The 17,500-nt window shown below is 48.0% G+C and overlaps 1 protein-coding gene across 1 annotated transcript in view; it reads left to right on the forward strand.

The window, feature by feature from the left end:
- Positions 1 to 17,500, forward strand: part of LOC110506720 (BTB/POZ domain-containing protein kctd15) — a 29,125-nt gene that overhangs the window by 10,408 nt on the left and 1,217 nt on the right. The window contains exons 4-6 of the mRNA XM_090221648.1: positions 1,358 to 1,542; positions 6,263 to 6,568; positions 17,334 to 17,500. The exon at positions 17,334 to 17,500 is cut by the window's right edge and continues 1,217 nt beyond it. Of these exons, the coding sequence (XP_090077774.1) occupies positions 1,358 to 1,542; positions 6,263 to 6,568; positions 17,334 to 17,492 (650 nt within the window). The 3' untranslated portion in view covers positions 17,493 to 17,500. The remainder of the gene's footprint in view (positions 1 to 1,357; positions 1,543 to 6,262; positions 6,569 to 17,333) is intronic.

Consider the following 17,500-nt stretch of genomic DNA (forward strand, 5'->3'; position numbering starts at 1 on the left):
TTTCTTGTGTTATGCCTTATAACAGGATTTAACAGTCACTGGGCAAAAGCAGCTTGTGAGAATGAGACTTTCTGGTGATCTTCTTTGTGGTTTAACTGTACTCAGCTGACCTAAAAGCTGTTAGCATGATTAAAGAGCTGATTACATCAGAACGATGATAACAGAGAAGCCTTCTCTCTGCCAAGAGCTGTTTCTGGGAGAGAGGAGGGAAATGTTTCAGTCAAACCATTTTAAAGGTTACTCTAAATACTCTGAACTGCCACTTCTACAGAAAACTGTTGAGTGACACATACAAATACTTAAGTAAAACAGTGATAGAGACACCATGTCAATCATGTCTCTAAAATGACCAACATAAAAGTCCTATTTCTCTTCCTTCCAGGTCTATAGCTATTATCACCTAGTGCAGATCTGAGGTGAAATGAATGAACTAATGGTTGAGAGCTACAGTAGCTAATGATGCAGGATCTTAATTTGGGCCAGTTTGGGAAAATCAAGTCTGAAATTTAAAAGTGGAAATTACAAACTTCAGAAGCCTTTGTAAACGTCAAATACACTACATATTTTTGATTTCCTGCATTGCAAGAAAGTTCTCCTGCAACAGGGTGATCAAAGCAAGATCTTACACCTGTACCATGACAACCTCACAAGAGATGAGAAAAATGTGTAGTTTCCAACCATATCTCAAGGCATCGTATCGACAGTATATGAAAGTAGGATGAAAAAAAAAAAGAAAGAAAAAGTAGGATGAAAGCTAACAGATTACTGCATTTTCCAGTGTTAGCCAGGCTCCTTGTTCACTCCTGGTTACATTTTGAGAGGCCGACTATGGATGGATGCTTGGCAAGCTACAGGTGTCTTATTACTTAGAAGTTATGTCCATAATTCATGGAATTTCCCTCTGTTGTTCTGCATTCTAATGGGAAACCTGCATCAGTTATTTTAGATAAATTACTTTTTGAGTGAATGCAGATTTTTACAGTGAATAGCACGAGGTGGAATAGTCACACTTGGGCTCTTGTTTTCAACAATGAACCAAATCAATACATAATTCAGTGGAACATTTGTATTTAAAACACAAATAGGTATCAGAGTATGAGCATCAGAGCATCATGGATTCAAACACTATAGAGAATCATATATCATATTTCATTGTAGCAAACCCCAGTTAAATTTTTTATTAACCCTTTAGTAATAGAGCTTTAAACTGAACCCATAACATTAATATCTGTAAGTACCAGCTGAGACACTGTATGTTGTCCTAATCACACAGCAGAAGGGACACTTCAAACAGGCCTGGAACACAGGAAATGTCCCTTAAGCCCCTTGTTTCAACCAGGATGCTAATACATTTCAGACTTAGAGCTAATAAAATGGAAAAAAGAAATGGAGGGTAATTGTTTCATACAGTTTAATGGCACAGAGCCCATCGTGCTGGACAGCTTGAAGCAGCACTACTTCATCGACAGGGATGGAGAAATATTCCGTTACATTCTCAGCTTCCTCAGGACCTGCAAACTGCTTCTGCCAGATGACTTCAAGGTACATGATGATTTGTATTTGCACACCATAGCATCATGTGTACAGTATCTGCGCTGTATGAACTCACACAGTGTAGAAATATACAAAGGATAGATGATTGATTCAAAGTTTGAACTTCCCTCTCATCTGAGAAGAATGTCCAAGATGTTAGTTTTCGCTATCTATCAATTTATATTGTAAACATTATTAATATTACATTCACATTCAATATCAGCAGTCATTTTTTAAAATTAATAAATCATTGGAAATCAAATCAAATTAATCCCCACCAATTTATCATTAAAGTGATGCTTTGAAGGTATTGTATAATTTCAGCCAGTAATTCTGAATTTGATATGTTACGAATGGCAAATTATTCTATATATATACATTTTAATGTCATTTGTACAATATGTTACAATTTGTAAGTGCTTAAGATCCCAGACTGAACATTTAATATACCGTGGAGGAAAGGTGAAAATTCAGTCTAAAACATAACATAGTTCTGTGATGTGAACCAAAGCCCAGAGCTGTTGTTTCTCACAAAAAAATGATTTCTATAGAGGTGAGGCCAGGTGAAACAGGCTGTATAGCCCCTGTTCCACTTGTTCCAGTCTGACAGTACCACCCAGTCTCCCAGCCACTGCCTCTCTCTCTGCTCTCAATAGAGTGCCATGACTGTTTAAAGGAACTGGGCTTGAGAGGGAAGTAGGAATACTAGACAAGGCGAGAATAATGTGGTCCTGAGTCTGACAGAGGGGAATGTGTGGGGAGGGAGTGTATTGTAGGGAATGTCTACAGAAAGACAAACACACACACACACACACACACACACACACACACACACACACACACACACACACACACACACACATACACCACACACACACACACACACACACACACACACACACACACACACACACACACACACACACACACACACACACACACACACACACACACACACACACACACACACACACACACACACACACACACACACACACACACACACACACACACACTTTTATACAGTGCTCTATCTGGGAACCTGGAGCGACTTTGGTCCATGTTAGCCCACTGTGGCTGCACACACCTGTCTCCTGTTTCAGACTGCGCATGAGGAGACTCCTTCCTGGATGCGCTTGGCTTGGCAAAACAACCAGCTCTGGAAATATACACATACTATTGTTACTAAGTTATTCTACTTAGTAACAGAGCAAAGATTCAGGCCAACGATCGATCATGGACTCTTCTGTGATATAACCACTTTGATCGATCTAAAACACAATTAGTAAAATGTAAAGTTCTGGTTGATGATGTCTAAGGAGAGCATATTCAGTGCTCCATCTGTTCCTGTCCATCCAGATCCCTTTTAGTTCAGCCTATTATACCCAAACTTCCATGTCTTTCCCTGTCGGCTTGGAGTAGTTCATCACTCTGGCTAAGGGGAGTAGAGGAGAGGCAGATCCCCCTGGCTAACTCTCAGGGCCAAGCATTATGGCTGAATGGGGACTGACCTGAACAACAGTGAGAACATGAAAGCTTCCTTCACATTTTTGGCAAATTACATTTTGGTTTTGGTTTGATCTGTATAGTGTACTGTATGGAAGCTATAGCTGTTCTCATCCACTCCTATTCTACACAGTCCAATCAGCCAATGACTGTAAGTCAAACGAATGCAGCATCGGGCCTCCTTGTTTCAACTCATTACATGAATTCACTCGTATCATCCAGCCTCCTCTCTCTCTCTCTGTTGATCTGCATACCTTTCAATTTGTGTGAACTCTGAAAAAAATGCAAATATGGTTAGGAGGACTTGAGCATGTTCTTATTTGAACACAATCAGTGTTGGCGTCGCCCCAGGCCTGGATCTCTTCTGCTGCTGGCAGCCAACATGCTGTGTGTTTAGCTAAATCAATGTGAAAGCCTACTTAGCAGTATAGTAACAAATATTCAGCATATATCAGTAGATGTAATACAATATTCACCCTTAATGTGCTTTCCACATGACATATTTCAGACATTATTCAGACTACAATGAATCACAAGGTGTGTAAGCAATGCTCAGTCAAATTAGGTGATGGTCCTTAACCATTCTGGTGTGTTTTTGCATGTTACAATTATATTATATTATCAATGAAGAGTAAGTTCTTTATTTCTCAGTTCGATCCAGTAGATTTCTCAGTCACTCACAGTGATAGACAAAGTGTTATTATAATATTAAGGCTAACTCATTTCACATTCATTATCGTCTTATTCATTATCACTGCATATGGTGCAGTGGTGTTTCCATATCCATGTCAAATGACAGTGCAGAAGGTCACTTCTAATTTTGTTGGTTTAATTACCTGTAAAAACTATTTTGTTCCTGTTTTGGATCAAGATAATCTCTCTCTGTCTGCTCCTTCTCTGTCGCTCTCTCCCCATCTCTCTATTTTGCGCTCCCAACTCCCTCTATTCTCCCTCTGTCCTTCCCTGCGATGTTGCCTTGCCAGTGGGTGATCAGGTCGGATCATTATTTTGGAGCTCAACCGGCCTGTCTGGACACGGGATTGTGGGATAGATTGTCTCTTAGAGCTGGCAGCATACAGCCAAGACAGAGCTGTTGGGCCTGTCTCCCCTCTCATCCTCACTTCAGCATTACGTTAGGATTATTCTGTTGTTTTCTGTTCTGCCCGGCTCAGGCTCAAGATGACTAAAGTGCCTCGCAGACAGACCCCTGTTAAAAACACATCCATCCGTGGCTTCAGACCTGTGAAGGATGAGGAGCTACACTTCGATACAGAGAGCACCCCTAAGGGGGAACGTCTCTTTATGTATTTTGTCAGCCGCAGTGAGGAGGGCCTAGAGAAGGCTGAGAAAAAAAGTGACCGAACCACCCCTTCACATTCTGTAATATTAAATATTAGAATGTCGGCTTAAAATGTGTTGCGTCACCGCCTGCTTCAGCTAGAGTTGGTTTTGGGCCATTCCTGGTTTTCAGATGGGGGGTCGAATGAGGGTTAAAGAAGCAGAAGGTTTTTCATGTTAGGGTTTTTCATGCAGGGGGATTTGAAAGTGGCTATTCCTTCCATCCTGACTGAGGCAGACAGGGTTAATAATATGCTGTTTGCTGCTATTGCCGTACCATACTCTGTACCCAGCAGTGTTCTGGAGAGGCGAGGGAAAACTCTTTTTAGATTTGGTTCCCCCAGCACCCCCAGCACCCAACACCCACAGCCAATGATGATGCAGTCAGACTGAAACAGGCACACTCTCTTTCTTTCCTCTACACAAACCCTAACTTACTTTAGAAGTGCATAATGACACTGCGATCATCAACTTTTCTCTTGAACCAGATTCTTTCATAAAGAGAATGATTAGAAGGTCCTGATACCGACCAAATACATGGAGGGTATGACAACTCATTATGTCATGGGAAATATTGTTTCCCTTTGTGCTAGGTTGAAGATGACAATTGTTAAGACAACAAGATTCTAATATCCCAAAGCTCTTTTCAACAATGTGACCAGCTATGCTAGTTAGCAATGCTGCTGCTAGTTAGCATGAGCGCAGGTCCAAGATTTGTGACGACGTTATCTTAACCTCTGTGTATTTTCGACCTACCCTTTGTACAGGAAATACATCACATAACATTTTTAGGAATGCAGCACCCATAAATGTAGCAACTTACCCGATTATAATTTCCAGTTAGAGCTTCTGGTTGCTAAATCAATTACTGATTGTTTTGCAAGCACATTTACAATACTCATTTGACACAATATAAAATTGTGATATCAGAGCTTAACATCGGGCCACTATTCACATTAGACATTACCATAAAATCCCCTCTGTGTAAAGCATGCATAAAAAATCAACCATGGATTATATTATAATTATCCTCATGTTCACTTCTTCTCCCATATATATTCCCCTCACCTCCCCTCTGTTAGCTAACTACCAATAGCTTGCCTTTCTTCCTCAGTCTTCCTGGTATTTTCTATGGTAGTGTTGAACGATGGTGCCATCTGGTCTTGTGGGAAATTAGAGGCAAGAGCGCAGGGGCAAATGGCCCCCAGCAAGCACAGCCCAGGGGGGGAGGCAGCTAGGCAATCTGCTGCAGCTAGACTGTCTGCACATAGGAATGTACCATCCCATCCCACATCACTGCAGCCTGGGCTCGCTGAGCCTCGCCTCACTGACACAGGCCTCTATAGAGTAGAGCTCAATACAACATGCTAGAGGATTACTCAGCCCTGCCAACAGCTACTGTTGGAGTAGAGAGTGACTGGCTGATTGCAGCTACAGTATGGCCATGGTTAGCATGGTAATAAAAAACAATACAGGCCTTTCTTGTAAACAACTGGAGACTGATCTGGTTTACCAGTGAATCATTCTTCAATCTGAGATATTTTAATGTTCAATGTGGGCCTAACCGAGATCATTTGTAACCAGGAAATACCATGAGATTAATATGAGGGACTATAAAATACACTCTTTTAAAGCCACTTTGATACAGAACTGATTTTCCCATTGCAGGTTAGGAGAATTTACACAGCAGGTTAGGAGAATTAACGTAGCAGGTTAGGAGTCTGAGGTTAAGGTTAGGGAAAGGGTTAGGGTTAGCAAAAATGCGCTCCTATCTTGCTAAGAAAATCACTTCGTATCGAAGTGGCGTGAAAAGGACAAAGAGGTCTGACATGAAAATTACTTGGATTTGAGTGTTTGTGCATGTTCCCTATCCTGTCCCATCCAGGAGTTCCACCTGCTGTACGAGGAGGCTCGGTACTACCAGCTGTCCCCCATGATTAAGGAGCTGGAGCGTTGGAAGCAGGAGAGGGAGCAGCGCAGGACGGCCCAGCCCTGTGACTGCCTGGTGGTGCGGGTGACGCCTGACCTAGGTGAGAGGATCGCCCTTAGCGGGGAGAAGGTGCTCATCGAGGAGATCTTCCCCGAGACTGGAGACGTCATGTGCAACTCGGTGAACGCCGGCTGGAACCAGGACCCCACGCACGTCATCCGCTTCCCCCTCAACGGCTACTGCAGGCTCAACTCTGTCCAGGTAGATAACGTTTTGTCTGTGCATGAATGTCGGCAGCTGTCTTTAATCATCACTAGAAGTTTTTTTTCCGGGTGATGAAAACCCCAGAGAGCCTCTGTGACTTCTGTTTTCCTATAGTCTTGAGGGAGCAGGGTTTAAAGTGGGTATAATGGTGTATCACGTTTTACAGGTGTGAAGTTGACTGTTGACTGTCATCACTGGTGATCTATAGGACAAGGACTCCACTTTGAAATGTCCATGTAAAGGCATGTGACATGATTTGTAGCCTGCGTGTAGCCACAGACAAGATGACTGTTCTGTAGCAACAACCCCTCATCATAACTCACATGGGATAATAGTTACTCTGATGTGATTTAGAGTGAATTTGTTTAAGATGTTCGGAGATAGTGACACGTTTTTTCAGCCACTTGTAGGCGTATGTCACAGCAATAATATTAATCTTCCTCTCAGAAAGCACTCTTCCCTCTCCAAGGTTTGAATGAGGCTTTAAGGAGCAGAGCAGCCTCTCACCACAGCTCTGTGGTATCATCAACACCTCATTGCCAATAGCCATACAGATCAACACATAGAGGAGCCTCACCCAGCGCCCAGCATGCCCCACACTACCCCCAACACGCCGGGCAGGCGTTCTGCTCTGACACCTCCACCGTCCTCCTGCCAATGTGAGAGACCACCTCCGGGGCTGCTGCCTAGCTGCCTGAGCAGCGGGACAAAGTCTTGTCTCCTCTCCACTGTCTGTCTGCCTGCACTGCGGCCATGTTTTCTTCTCACAAAAATGAGATGGGTGAAAAAAAATGATATGCATAATTTACGTTTGACTCCTTTTTAAGACACAGCTCCTCTTTTTAAAAAGACTCCAATATAACACTGCCCGGGGAGATTGAAATACACGTATTGCATTTTTTAATACCATACTTACAATTTCTCAAACAGCCTAAACCGGTTTATACTTCTTTTATAGATTTTTAAATGGCTTGCAATATAATTAATTGGCCGCATCAACTAACACAACATTTCCCCACTATGTTTACCGCCGAGTCTGGTCTCAGTGTGCGCCATACATCTGTTTCAAATGGACTGGGAAGGATCCCTCCTATTTTAGGTTTCATTATCAGGCCTTTCCCACAGACAGTGGGGCTGAGGTGAAACCAACCCACAGACTCTCTCTCTCTCTGTGTAGCTGAGGTGAAACAAACCCACAGACTCACTGTTTCTCTGTGGAGCTGAGGTGAAACAAACCCACAGACTCACTGTCTCTCTGTGAAGCTGAAGTGAAACAAACCTAAAGACTCACTGTCTCTCTGTGAAGCTGAGGTGAAACAAACCCACAGACTCACTGTTTCTCTGTGAAGCTGAGGTGAAACAAACCCCCAGACTCACTGTCTCTCTGTGGAGCTGAGGTGAAACCAACCCCATTATTCAGTGTCTGCTTCCCAAATGGCACCATATGCCCTGCATAGTGGGGAATATGGCACCTTATATGGGGAATAGGGTGTCATTTGGGGCTCAGGCAGCGTGTGAATGACTTTGCACTGGTAGAAACGGAAGCCTGCCTTCTCTTCAGGGTTCCCTGTTTGTGATGTTTGTGTTAGTGAATGAGGGACACAGTGGGGCTCTAGAGGGCTTTGGCTCAACATATAGCCTTTGCCCGGATGGGGAGGTGTTGTTCGCGGCAGGGCTCTTTCTCTCTCTGGGCTGGCCCCTTTAAGACAAACACGCATGCGCACAGACACGCGCACACACAAACACAAACACACACACAAGCACACTGCAGGGGTTGGCAGATAGGCTCATTGAGCTGCTGTAGGTGAGGGGAACAGAGAGCAGAAGGAGGTGTTTTCTGGTGTAAGGGGAGATTTTTCTAAACAACTTCCTCATCCTGTCCTGTGTCATTGTTGCGTGAAGGTATGAGAAGGTTATGAGAATAATCCTCATCTTACCTGGCCAGACAATGTGCCTGTGATCAGACCCCGACCCAAGGGAATGCAACCACACCCTGCCCACAGAGAAAGAAAGAGAAGAGAAAAAGAGAGAGAAAGTTTTGAGAAAGAGATGGAAAATAGTGTTGGGAACTTGTTTATTTCCGTGTTGCCCTGGTTTGGATTCTTCAGTCTCAGTTTTAAATACAGAGTGATCTGATGCCTTTAGTCGCAGCATTTTTCTTCCGATACAAGGGCAGGTACATTCATTATAATTAATCCCCAATAAGATTTTGGGCGGCTTACTTACTCATTCTGTCTGAGAAAACGTTCTTACCAACTCCAACCTAAGAGAAAACCTATAAACAACCCCACCTTGGTGAGTGAACGATTCATTCCTCCAGTCATGAAGGAGTTTAAGGGGAATAATGCAAACCACCTGTGATGTAGAGCCATGGGAAAAAAGGACTGGGACGCTTAAGGGGGAAAACATTTAGCTAAAGAGCCACAGAGGTGTACACAAACACACACACACACACACACACACACACACACACACACACACACACACACACACACACACACACACACATACACACACACACACACACACACACACACACACACACACACACACACACACACACACACACACACACACACACACACACTGTCCCGAAGCAGGAGCCGGCCGGTACCCACCTCCGTACATCATAGTGATGGAGCACTGTGATCAAGCCAGACGCAATCCTTCCTTCATCACCCTGACAGCAACACTACTCTGAGACGGCCCCTGTCCTTCCTGTCCCCTCACTGCCAGGGCTGCCAGGGCCGGGGACATTACATGGCCCAGCCACTCTTTCTGACACGCCATGTCACATAGCCAGCCTATCAATCCATACTGGGTCAGATGGTAACAGGGAGAACATGGCTCAAACCTGCAGTCTGCCTCAATCACCACCACCACCCTCACCACCACCACCTCCATCACCCACACTACCACCACCACCCACTCCATCATCCCCCCCACCACCCTTACCACCACCACCACCCTCACCACCACCACCTCCACCACCCTTACCACCACCCTCACCACCACCACCACCCTCACCACCACCACCTCCACCACCCTTACCACCAGTACCACCCTTACCACCATCTCCATCACCCTCACCACCACCCTCACCACCACCTCCACCACCACCTCCACCACCCTTATCACCACCACCGCCTTCACTATCACCCTCACCACGTCCATCCCCACCACTTCCTCCACCACCAGCACCACCACCTCCATCACCACCACCTCCATCACCAGCACCATCACCACCGCCATCACCACCGCCATCACCACCGCCATCACCATCACCACCACCACCATCACCACCACCACTACCATCACCACCTCCATTGCCACCCTTCTGGAAAAAAAACACAGAGCACATGATAAAGTTAGCTACCAACACTATTTCTGGCCCTCCTGTGTCAAAGCTTTACTACAAACTTACATTGTGAACTTTTCTCTGAGACAAGGCAGCAGTTGTCCCCCCTAGAAATGGAACACTTTAGTGTGATCAGACAACCACTTTCTAATAGGTCTTTTGATGCTTGTGATGAAGTGGAGAATGAAGATGAGGTAGAAACAGCGGAGCGCCTTGTCACATTTTAATGGCCATGTATAGTTAAACAAAGTAGGACTCCCTCCGTGCAGCACCACATTTCTCTCAGTCTGCTCTACCAGTCACTCACACCCAGCCCTACACCCTGACAACTGTAGACTGAGACCCCCAGCCCTACACCCTGACAACTGTAGACTGAGACCCCCAGCCCTACACCCTGACAACTGTAGACTGAGACCCCCAGCCCTACGTCCTGACAACTGTAGACTGAGACCCCCAGCCCTACACCCTGACAACTGTAGACTGAGACCCCCAGCCCTACATCCTGACAACTGGAGACTGAGACCCCCAGCCCTACGTCCTAACAACTGGAAACTGAGACCCCCAGCCCTACACCCTGACAACTGTAGACTGAGACCCCCAACCCTACATCCTGACAACTGTAGACTTAGACCCCCAGCCCTACATCCTGACAACTGGATACTTAGACCCCTAGCCCTACTTCCTGACAACTGGAGACTGAGACCACCAGCCCTACATCCTGACAACTGGAGACTGAGACCCCCAGCCCTACACCCTGACAACTGTAGACTGAGACCCCCAGCCCTACATCCTGACAACTGTAGACTTAGACCCCCAGCCCTACGTCCTGACAACTGGAGACTGAGACCCCCAGCCCTACATCCTGACAACTGGATACTTAGACCCCTAGCCCTACGTCCTGACAACTGGAGACTGAGACCACCAGCCCTACATCCTGACAACTGGAGACTGAGACCCCCAGCCCTACATCCTGACAACTGGAGACTGAGACCCCCAGCCCTACATCCTGACAACTGTAGACTTAGACCCCCAGCTCTACGTCCTGACAACTGTAGACTTAGACCCCCAGCCCTACATCCTGACAACTGTAGACTTAGACCCCCAGCCCTACATCCTGACAACTGGAGACTTAGACGCCCAGCCCTACGTCCTGACAACTGGAGACTGAGACCCCCAGCCCTACATCCTGACAACTGGAGACTGAGACCCCCAGCCCTACATCCTGACAGCTGGAGACTGAGACCCCCAGCCCTACATCCTGACAACTGGATACTTAGACCCCCAGCCCTACATCCTGACAACTGGAGACTGAGACCCCCAGCCCTACATCCTGATAACTGTAGACTTAGACCCCCAGCCCTACATCCTGACAACTGGATACTTAGACCCCCAGCCCTACGTCCTGACAACTGGAGACTGAGACCCCCAGCCCTACATCCTGACAACTGGATACTTAGACCCCCAGCCCTACGTCCTGACAACTGGAGAAAGCGACCCCCAGGCCTACGTCCTGACAACTGGAGACTGAGACCCCCAGCCCTACATCCTGACAACTGGATACTTAGACCCCCAGCCCTACGTCCTGACAACTGGAGACTGAGACACCCAGCACACTACATCCTAACAACTGGAGACTGAGACCCCCAGCCCTACATCCTGACAACTGGATACTTAGACCCCCAGCCCTACGTCCTGACAACTGGAGACTGAGACCCCCCGCCCTACGTCCTGACAACTGGAGACTGAGACCCCCAGTACTACGTCCTAACAACTGGAGACTGAGACCCCCAGCCCTACGTCCTGACAACTTGAGACTGAGACCCCCAGCCCTACATCCTAACAACTGGAGACTTAGACCCCCAGCCCTACGTCCTGACAACTGGAGACTTAGACCCCCCGCCCTACGTCCTAACAACTGGAGACTGAGACACCCAGCACTACGTCCTAACAACTGTGGACTGAGACCCCCAGCCCTACATCCTGACAACTGGATACTTAGACCCCCAGCCCTACATCCTGACAACTGAAGACTGAGACCCCCAGGCCTACGTCCTGACAACTGGAGACTGAGACCCCCAGCCCTACATCCTGACAACTGGATACTTAGACCCCCAGCCCTACGTCCTAACAACTGGAGACTGAGACCCCCAGCCCTACATCCTGACAACTGTAGACTTAGACCCCCAGCCCTACATCCTGACAACTGTAGACTTAGACCCCCAGCCCTACGTCTTAACAACTGGAGACTGAGACACCCAGCACTACGTCCTAACAACTGTGGACTGAGACCCCCAGCCCTACATCCTGACAACTGGATACTTAGACCCCCAGCCCTACATCCTGACAACTGAAGACTGAGACCCCCAGCCCTACGTCCTGACAACTGGAGACTGAGACCCCCAGCCCTACATCCTGACAACTGGATACTTAGACCCCCAGCCCTACGTCCTAACAACTGGAGACTGAGACCCCCAGCCCTACATCCTGACAACTGGAGACTTAGACCCCCAGCCCTACATCCTGACAACTGTAGACTTAGACCCCCAGCCCTACGTCCTAACAACTGGAGACTGAGACCCCCAGCCCTACATCCTGACAACTGTAGACTTAGACCCCCAGCCCTACATCCTGACAACTGGAGACTTAGACCCACAGCATTACATCCTGACAACTGTAGACTTAGACCCCCAGCCCTACGTCCTGACAACTGGAGACTTAGACCCACAGCATTACATCCTTTCAACTGGAGACTTAGACCCCCAGTCCTACATCCTGACAACTGAAGACTGAGACCCCCAGCTCTACATCCTAACAACTGGAGACTGAGACCCCCAGCATTACATCCTAACAACTGGAGACTGAGACCCCCCCACCCTACATCCTAACAACTGGAGACTGAGACCCCCAGCATTACATCCTAACAACTGGAGACTGAGATCCCCCCGCCCTACATCTTAACAACTGGAAAGTTAGTCCCCCAGTCCTACGTCCTGACAACTGGAGACTGAGACCCCCAGCCCTACATCCTAACAACTGGAGACTGAGACCCCCAGCTCTACATCCTAACAACTGGAGACTGAGACCCCACGCCCTACATCCTGACAACTGGAGACTGAGACCCCCAGCCCTACGTCCTAACAACTGGAGACTTAGACACCCAGACCTACATCCTGACAACTGGAGACTGAGACCCCCAGCCCTACATCCTGACAACTGGAGACTTAGACCACCAGTCCTACGTCCTGGCAACTGGAAACGGAGACCCCCAGCCCTACATCCTGACAACTGGAGACTTAGACCCCCAGCCCTACATCCTAACAACTGGAAACTGAGACCCCCAGCCCTACGTCCTGACAACTGGAGACTGAGACCCCCAGCCCTACGTCCTGACAACTGGAGACTTAGACTCCCAGCGCTACATCCTGACAACTGGAGACTGAGACCCCCTGCCCTACATCCTGACAACTGGAGACTGAGACTCCCAGCCCTACATCCTGACAACTGGAGACTGAGACCACCAGCCCTACGTCCTGACAACTGGAGACTGAGACCCCCAGCCCTACATCCTGACAACTGGAGACTGAGACCCCCAGCCCTATGTCCTGACAACTGGAGACTGAGACCCCCAGCCCTACATCCTGACAACTGGAGACCGAGACTCCCAGCCCTACATCCTGACAACTGGAGACTGAGACCCCCAGCCCTACATCCTGACAACTGGAGACTGAGACCCCCAGCCCTATGTCCTGACAACTGGAGACTGAGACCCCCAGCCCTACGTCCTGACAACTGGAGACTGAGACCGCCCGCCCTACGTCCTGACATCTGGAGACTTAGACGAGTGCTGCACAGGCATCTCTAGCCCCTCTGGAGATGTGTGTGTGTGTGTTTGTGTGTACGCACATTCATGTGCCTGCATTCCTGCGTGTGTGTTAACTCCAGTGTTTGTGTGTGAACTCTGGTGTGTGTATGTGTGTGTGTGTGTGTGTGTGCACTCCGATGTGTGTGTGCACTCCGGTGGCCATCAATATTACATCACGCTCTGTTTCCAGCCATGAGGCTCATCCACTTTGATTCCTGCCTCACCGGCTTCTCTTGTGTCTCTACTGCGTTCTTTTCCATTATGATGCTGGGTGGTTAGTGGAGCGAGCTTGATATGTATCCCCTGCTCATCCCCATGGCGACCCCAGGTTTGAGTGGCAGCGCTGTCATGTCCCTGTATGCTGTACAGGGGGGTGGGGGTGTGACAGTGGCTGATCCCTCTGCAGCCAAGTCAACCCTGCAACAATGAGAATAGTTTAGTATGCTACAGTAGGCTACGTTTATGAAGGTGCACAGGGGATGAAGTGAGCCAATGCTTTTGTTCACTTTCTGAGCTTCAAACATAGAGGCAGAAAAAGGGGAACAGAAAGTGTTGCTACAGTGAAGAACTGTATGCAACTATGCAACTTTCAGAAACCACTGTAACTCCTGGGCAAAGTTTTGGGTTCTGTGAAAGAGCCAATACCTTATTTACAGCAAGAAGGGTTAAAGACACTTGAACATTGGTACATTTGGCATTTTGAATCAAAGATCAATGTGTTGAAATTCAATATGACATTTTGAGGTTAAATGCAATCTACAGTATTTACAGTGTAATAATGCCTCATTATCAAAATGTTTTAATTAAGAGTATCTTTATTGATTTATTAATCTCCTTTGTGACTGAACGCTTCGCCTAACGTGACAGAGTCTCACATGTAAAAAAATATTATTTTTTAAATCAAAAAAAAGATATGGGGTGAAAATGCAATGTGATGCAATGATCAAAGCAGGGAGTGTAATATCATTTCCATAATCGTTACTCCTCTCCATCGTCTGTCGTGGATTTGGGGAGCGTTTGTTTGATGCTTCGGCAGGTCTCTTAATTAGTGCCTCTCTTAAGCTCACCATCAGCCTTATGCCGCCTCTCTTTTCCACAAATTACTGACTCCGTCATCGTCACAGAGCTCCGGAGGGGAGGGGAGGAGAAGAGAGAGGGAGAGTGGGTAGTTATCGTTATTGGAGTTAGTTAGGTGAAAGAAGAAAAATGTTGTTGTCCCACATTTAATCTCAGTGTGTGTCCCAATTGGCACCCTGGCCTATTTCCTATATAGTGCACTAGTTTAGACCAGAACCCTATTGGCCTTGGTCAAAAGTAATGCATTACATAGGGAATATGGTGTAATTTGGGATGCACTCTCTGCCTTGTTTTTGCATCAGGGCAGGGGGGGAAGCAGGGCAAGGTGGTAGGGGGGAGTGTTTAAACCAGCCATTAATAGTTGAGCAGGCCTGTTTAACAAGTCCTATCGGTCTGTGTGATCTGTGAATTCCTCAGCAGGCATCCTAACCCCTAGACTGAGGAGGCTGCGTGGCTCAACCACCAGAACTAATTGCCCCGCTTTAGCCCTCCAATGGGGCCACCACTCTCGCAATTAGAGAGGCCACTCTCACTTGTGTGTGTGTGTATGTGTATGTGTGTGTGTGCGAGTGTGTGTTTATATGGGGCAACAGGCGAAACGCATGTATTTTGCGTGATCTTCGTCTCTGGCTTTGTATCTGGCAATACAAGGCGAGGGAGGCTAGCCCTGAGCGAGACCTTTCATTTCCATACGCTGCAACACTCCATTAAAGGAACTGGGAAATATATAAATACACAGCACTCCTCACATTGGGATTTAGAGATACTCCCTCTCCTAAAAAACCCAGAAGGATTACAGGAGATGAAAAAAATCTGAGCCTAACTAACGTGCATCCATCCCTCTCACATCTCAGTTTTCTCCCTTCAGCTCCATTATCCTGTCAGGGGCATATTCTCCCTCTTCCTCATTCACCACGGGCCTCTCACAGCCCCTCACAGCTCCTCACAGCTCATCACAGCTGCTCACAGCTCCTCACAGCCACTAACAGCTCCTCACAGCTCATCACATCCTCTCACAGCTCCTCACAGCCCCTAACAGCCCCTCACAGCTCCTCACAGCCTCTCACAGCCCATCATAGCTCCTCACAGCTCCTCACAGCCTCTCACAGCCCCTCACAACTCCTCACAGCTCCTCACAGCCCCTCACAACTCATCACAGCCCCTAACAGCCCCTCACAGCCTCTCACAGCTCCTCACAGCCTCTCACAGCCCCTCACAACTCCTCACAGCTCCTCACAGCCCCACACAGCTCCTCACAGCCCCTAACAGCCCCTCACAGCTCCTCTCCTCACAGCTCCTCACAGCCCCTCACAGCTTCTCACAGTCTCACACAGCCCCTCATAGCTCCTCACAGCCTCTCACAGCCCCTCAAAGCTCCTCACAGCTCCTCACAGCCCCTCACAGCACCTCACAGCCTCTCACAGCTGTTCACAGCCCCTCACAGCTCCTCACAGCCTCTCACAGCCCCTCACAGCCTCTCACAGCCCCTCACAGCTCCTCACAGCCTCTCACAGCCTCTCACAGCCCCTCAAAGCCCCCAACAGCCACTCACAGCCTCTCACAGCCCTTCACAGCTCCTCACAGCCTCTCAAAGCCCCTCACAGCCTCTCAAGGCACATCACAGCTCCTCACAGCTCCTCACAGCATCTCACAGCCCCTCACAGCTCCTCACAGCCTCTCACAGCCCCTCACAGCTCCTCACAGCTCCTCACAGCCCCCCACAGCCACTCACAGCCTCTCACAGCCCTTCACAGCTTCTCACAGCTCCTCACAGACCCTTAGAGCTCCTCACAGCCCCTCACAGCTTCTCACAGCCCCTCACAGCTTCTCACAGCCTCTCACAGCCTCTCACAGCCCCTCACAGCCTCTCACAGCCTCTCACAGCCCCTCACAGCTCCTCACAGCCGCTCACAGCCCCTCACAGTTCCCAGTATCTTACAGGCCTCAGCCTCACTCCTCAACCCCTACTGCTCATTACTCCAATTAGGAGCCCTAGTTATCTCTCCATATACTGAATTCAAGCCAGCTCTCTCCAAAAACACCTAGCTAACTCTCTCTAATACACACCCAACACCCTCCATCTCTTTGAGCTCATGCCCTCATATCATCATCAGCAGATCCTTCACCACCACCCACCACCATGAATATTAGAGACAGTATGATGTCCGACCGCCCCTCCGGCACATAGCCATCTATGTGATTGGGTTAGTGACATGTGCTACTGAATACGTGACTCATCACCAGTAAATGTGCTTTGATTGATGAGGAGGTGGTGGGTGGACAAGGTCATTATTATTGATAAGTCTGTGTTAACCCTTTGGGAGTTTTTCCTGGCCACTGTGCTTCTACTTGTTCTTTCGGGTCTAGGCTGGGTTACTGCAAAGCATTTTGTGGCTGCTAATGTACAAAGGGCTTTATGAATAGATTTGATTGATTAAACCTCTGTTGTTGCTCTGTCCCTGCAGGTTCTAGAGCGTCTGTTCCAGAAGGGTTTCAGCGTGGCAGCGTCCTGCGGCGGCGGGGTGGACTCCTCCCAGTTCAGCGAGTACGTGCTGTGCCGTGAGGACCGGCGGAGTATGTCCATGAACACCCCCATCAGGATAAAACAGGAGCCCCTGGACTAGAGAGACTT

The sequence above is a fragment of the Oncorhynchus mykiss genome, chromosome 26 (assembly GCF_057628025.1).
Source record: "Oncorhynchus mykiss isolate SJ-2025 chromosome 26, ASM5762802v1, whole genome shotgun sequence".
In the NCBI taxonomy this organism is placed as follows: domain Eukaryota; kingdom Metazoa; phylum Chordata; class Actinopteri; order Salmoniformes; family Salmonidae; genus Oncorhynchus; species Oncorhynchus mykiss.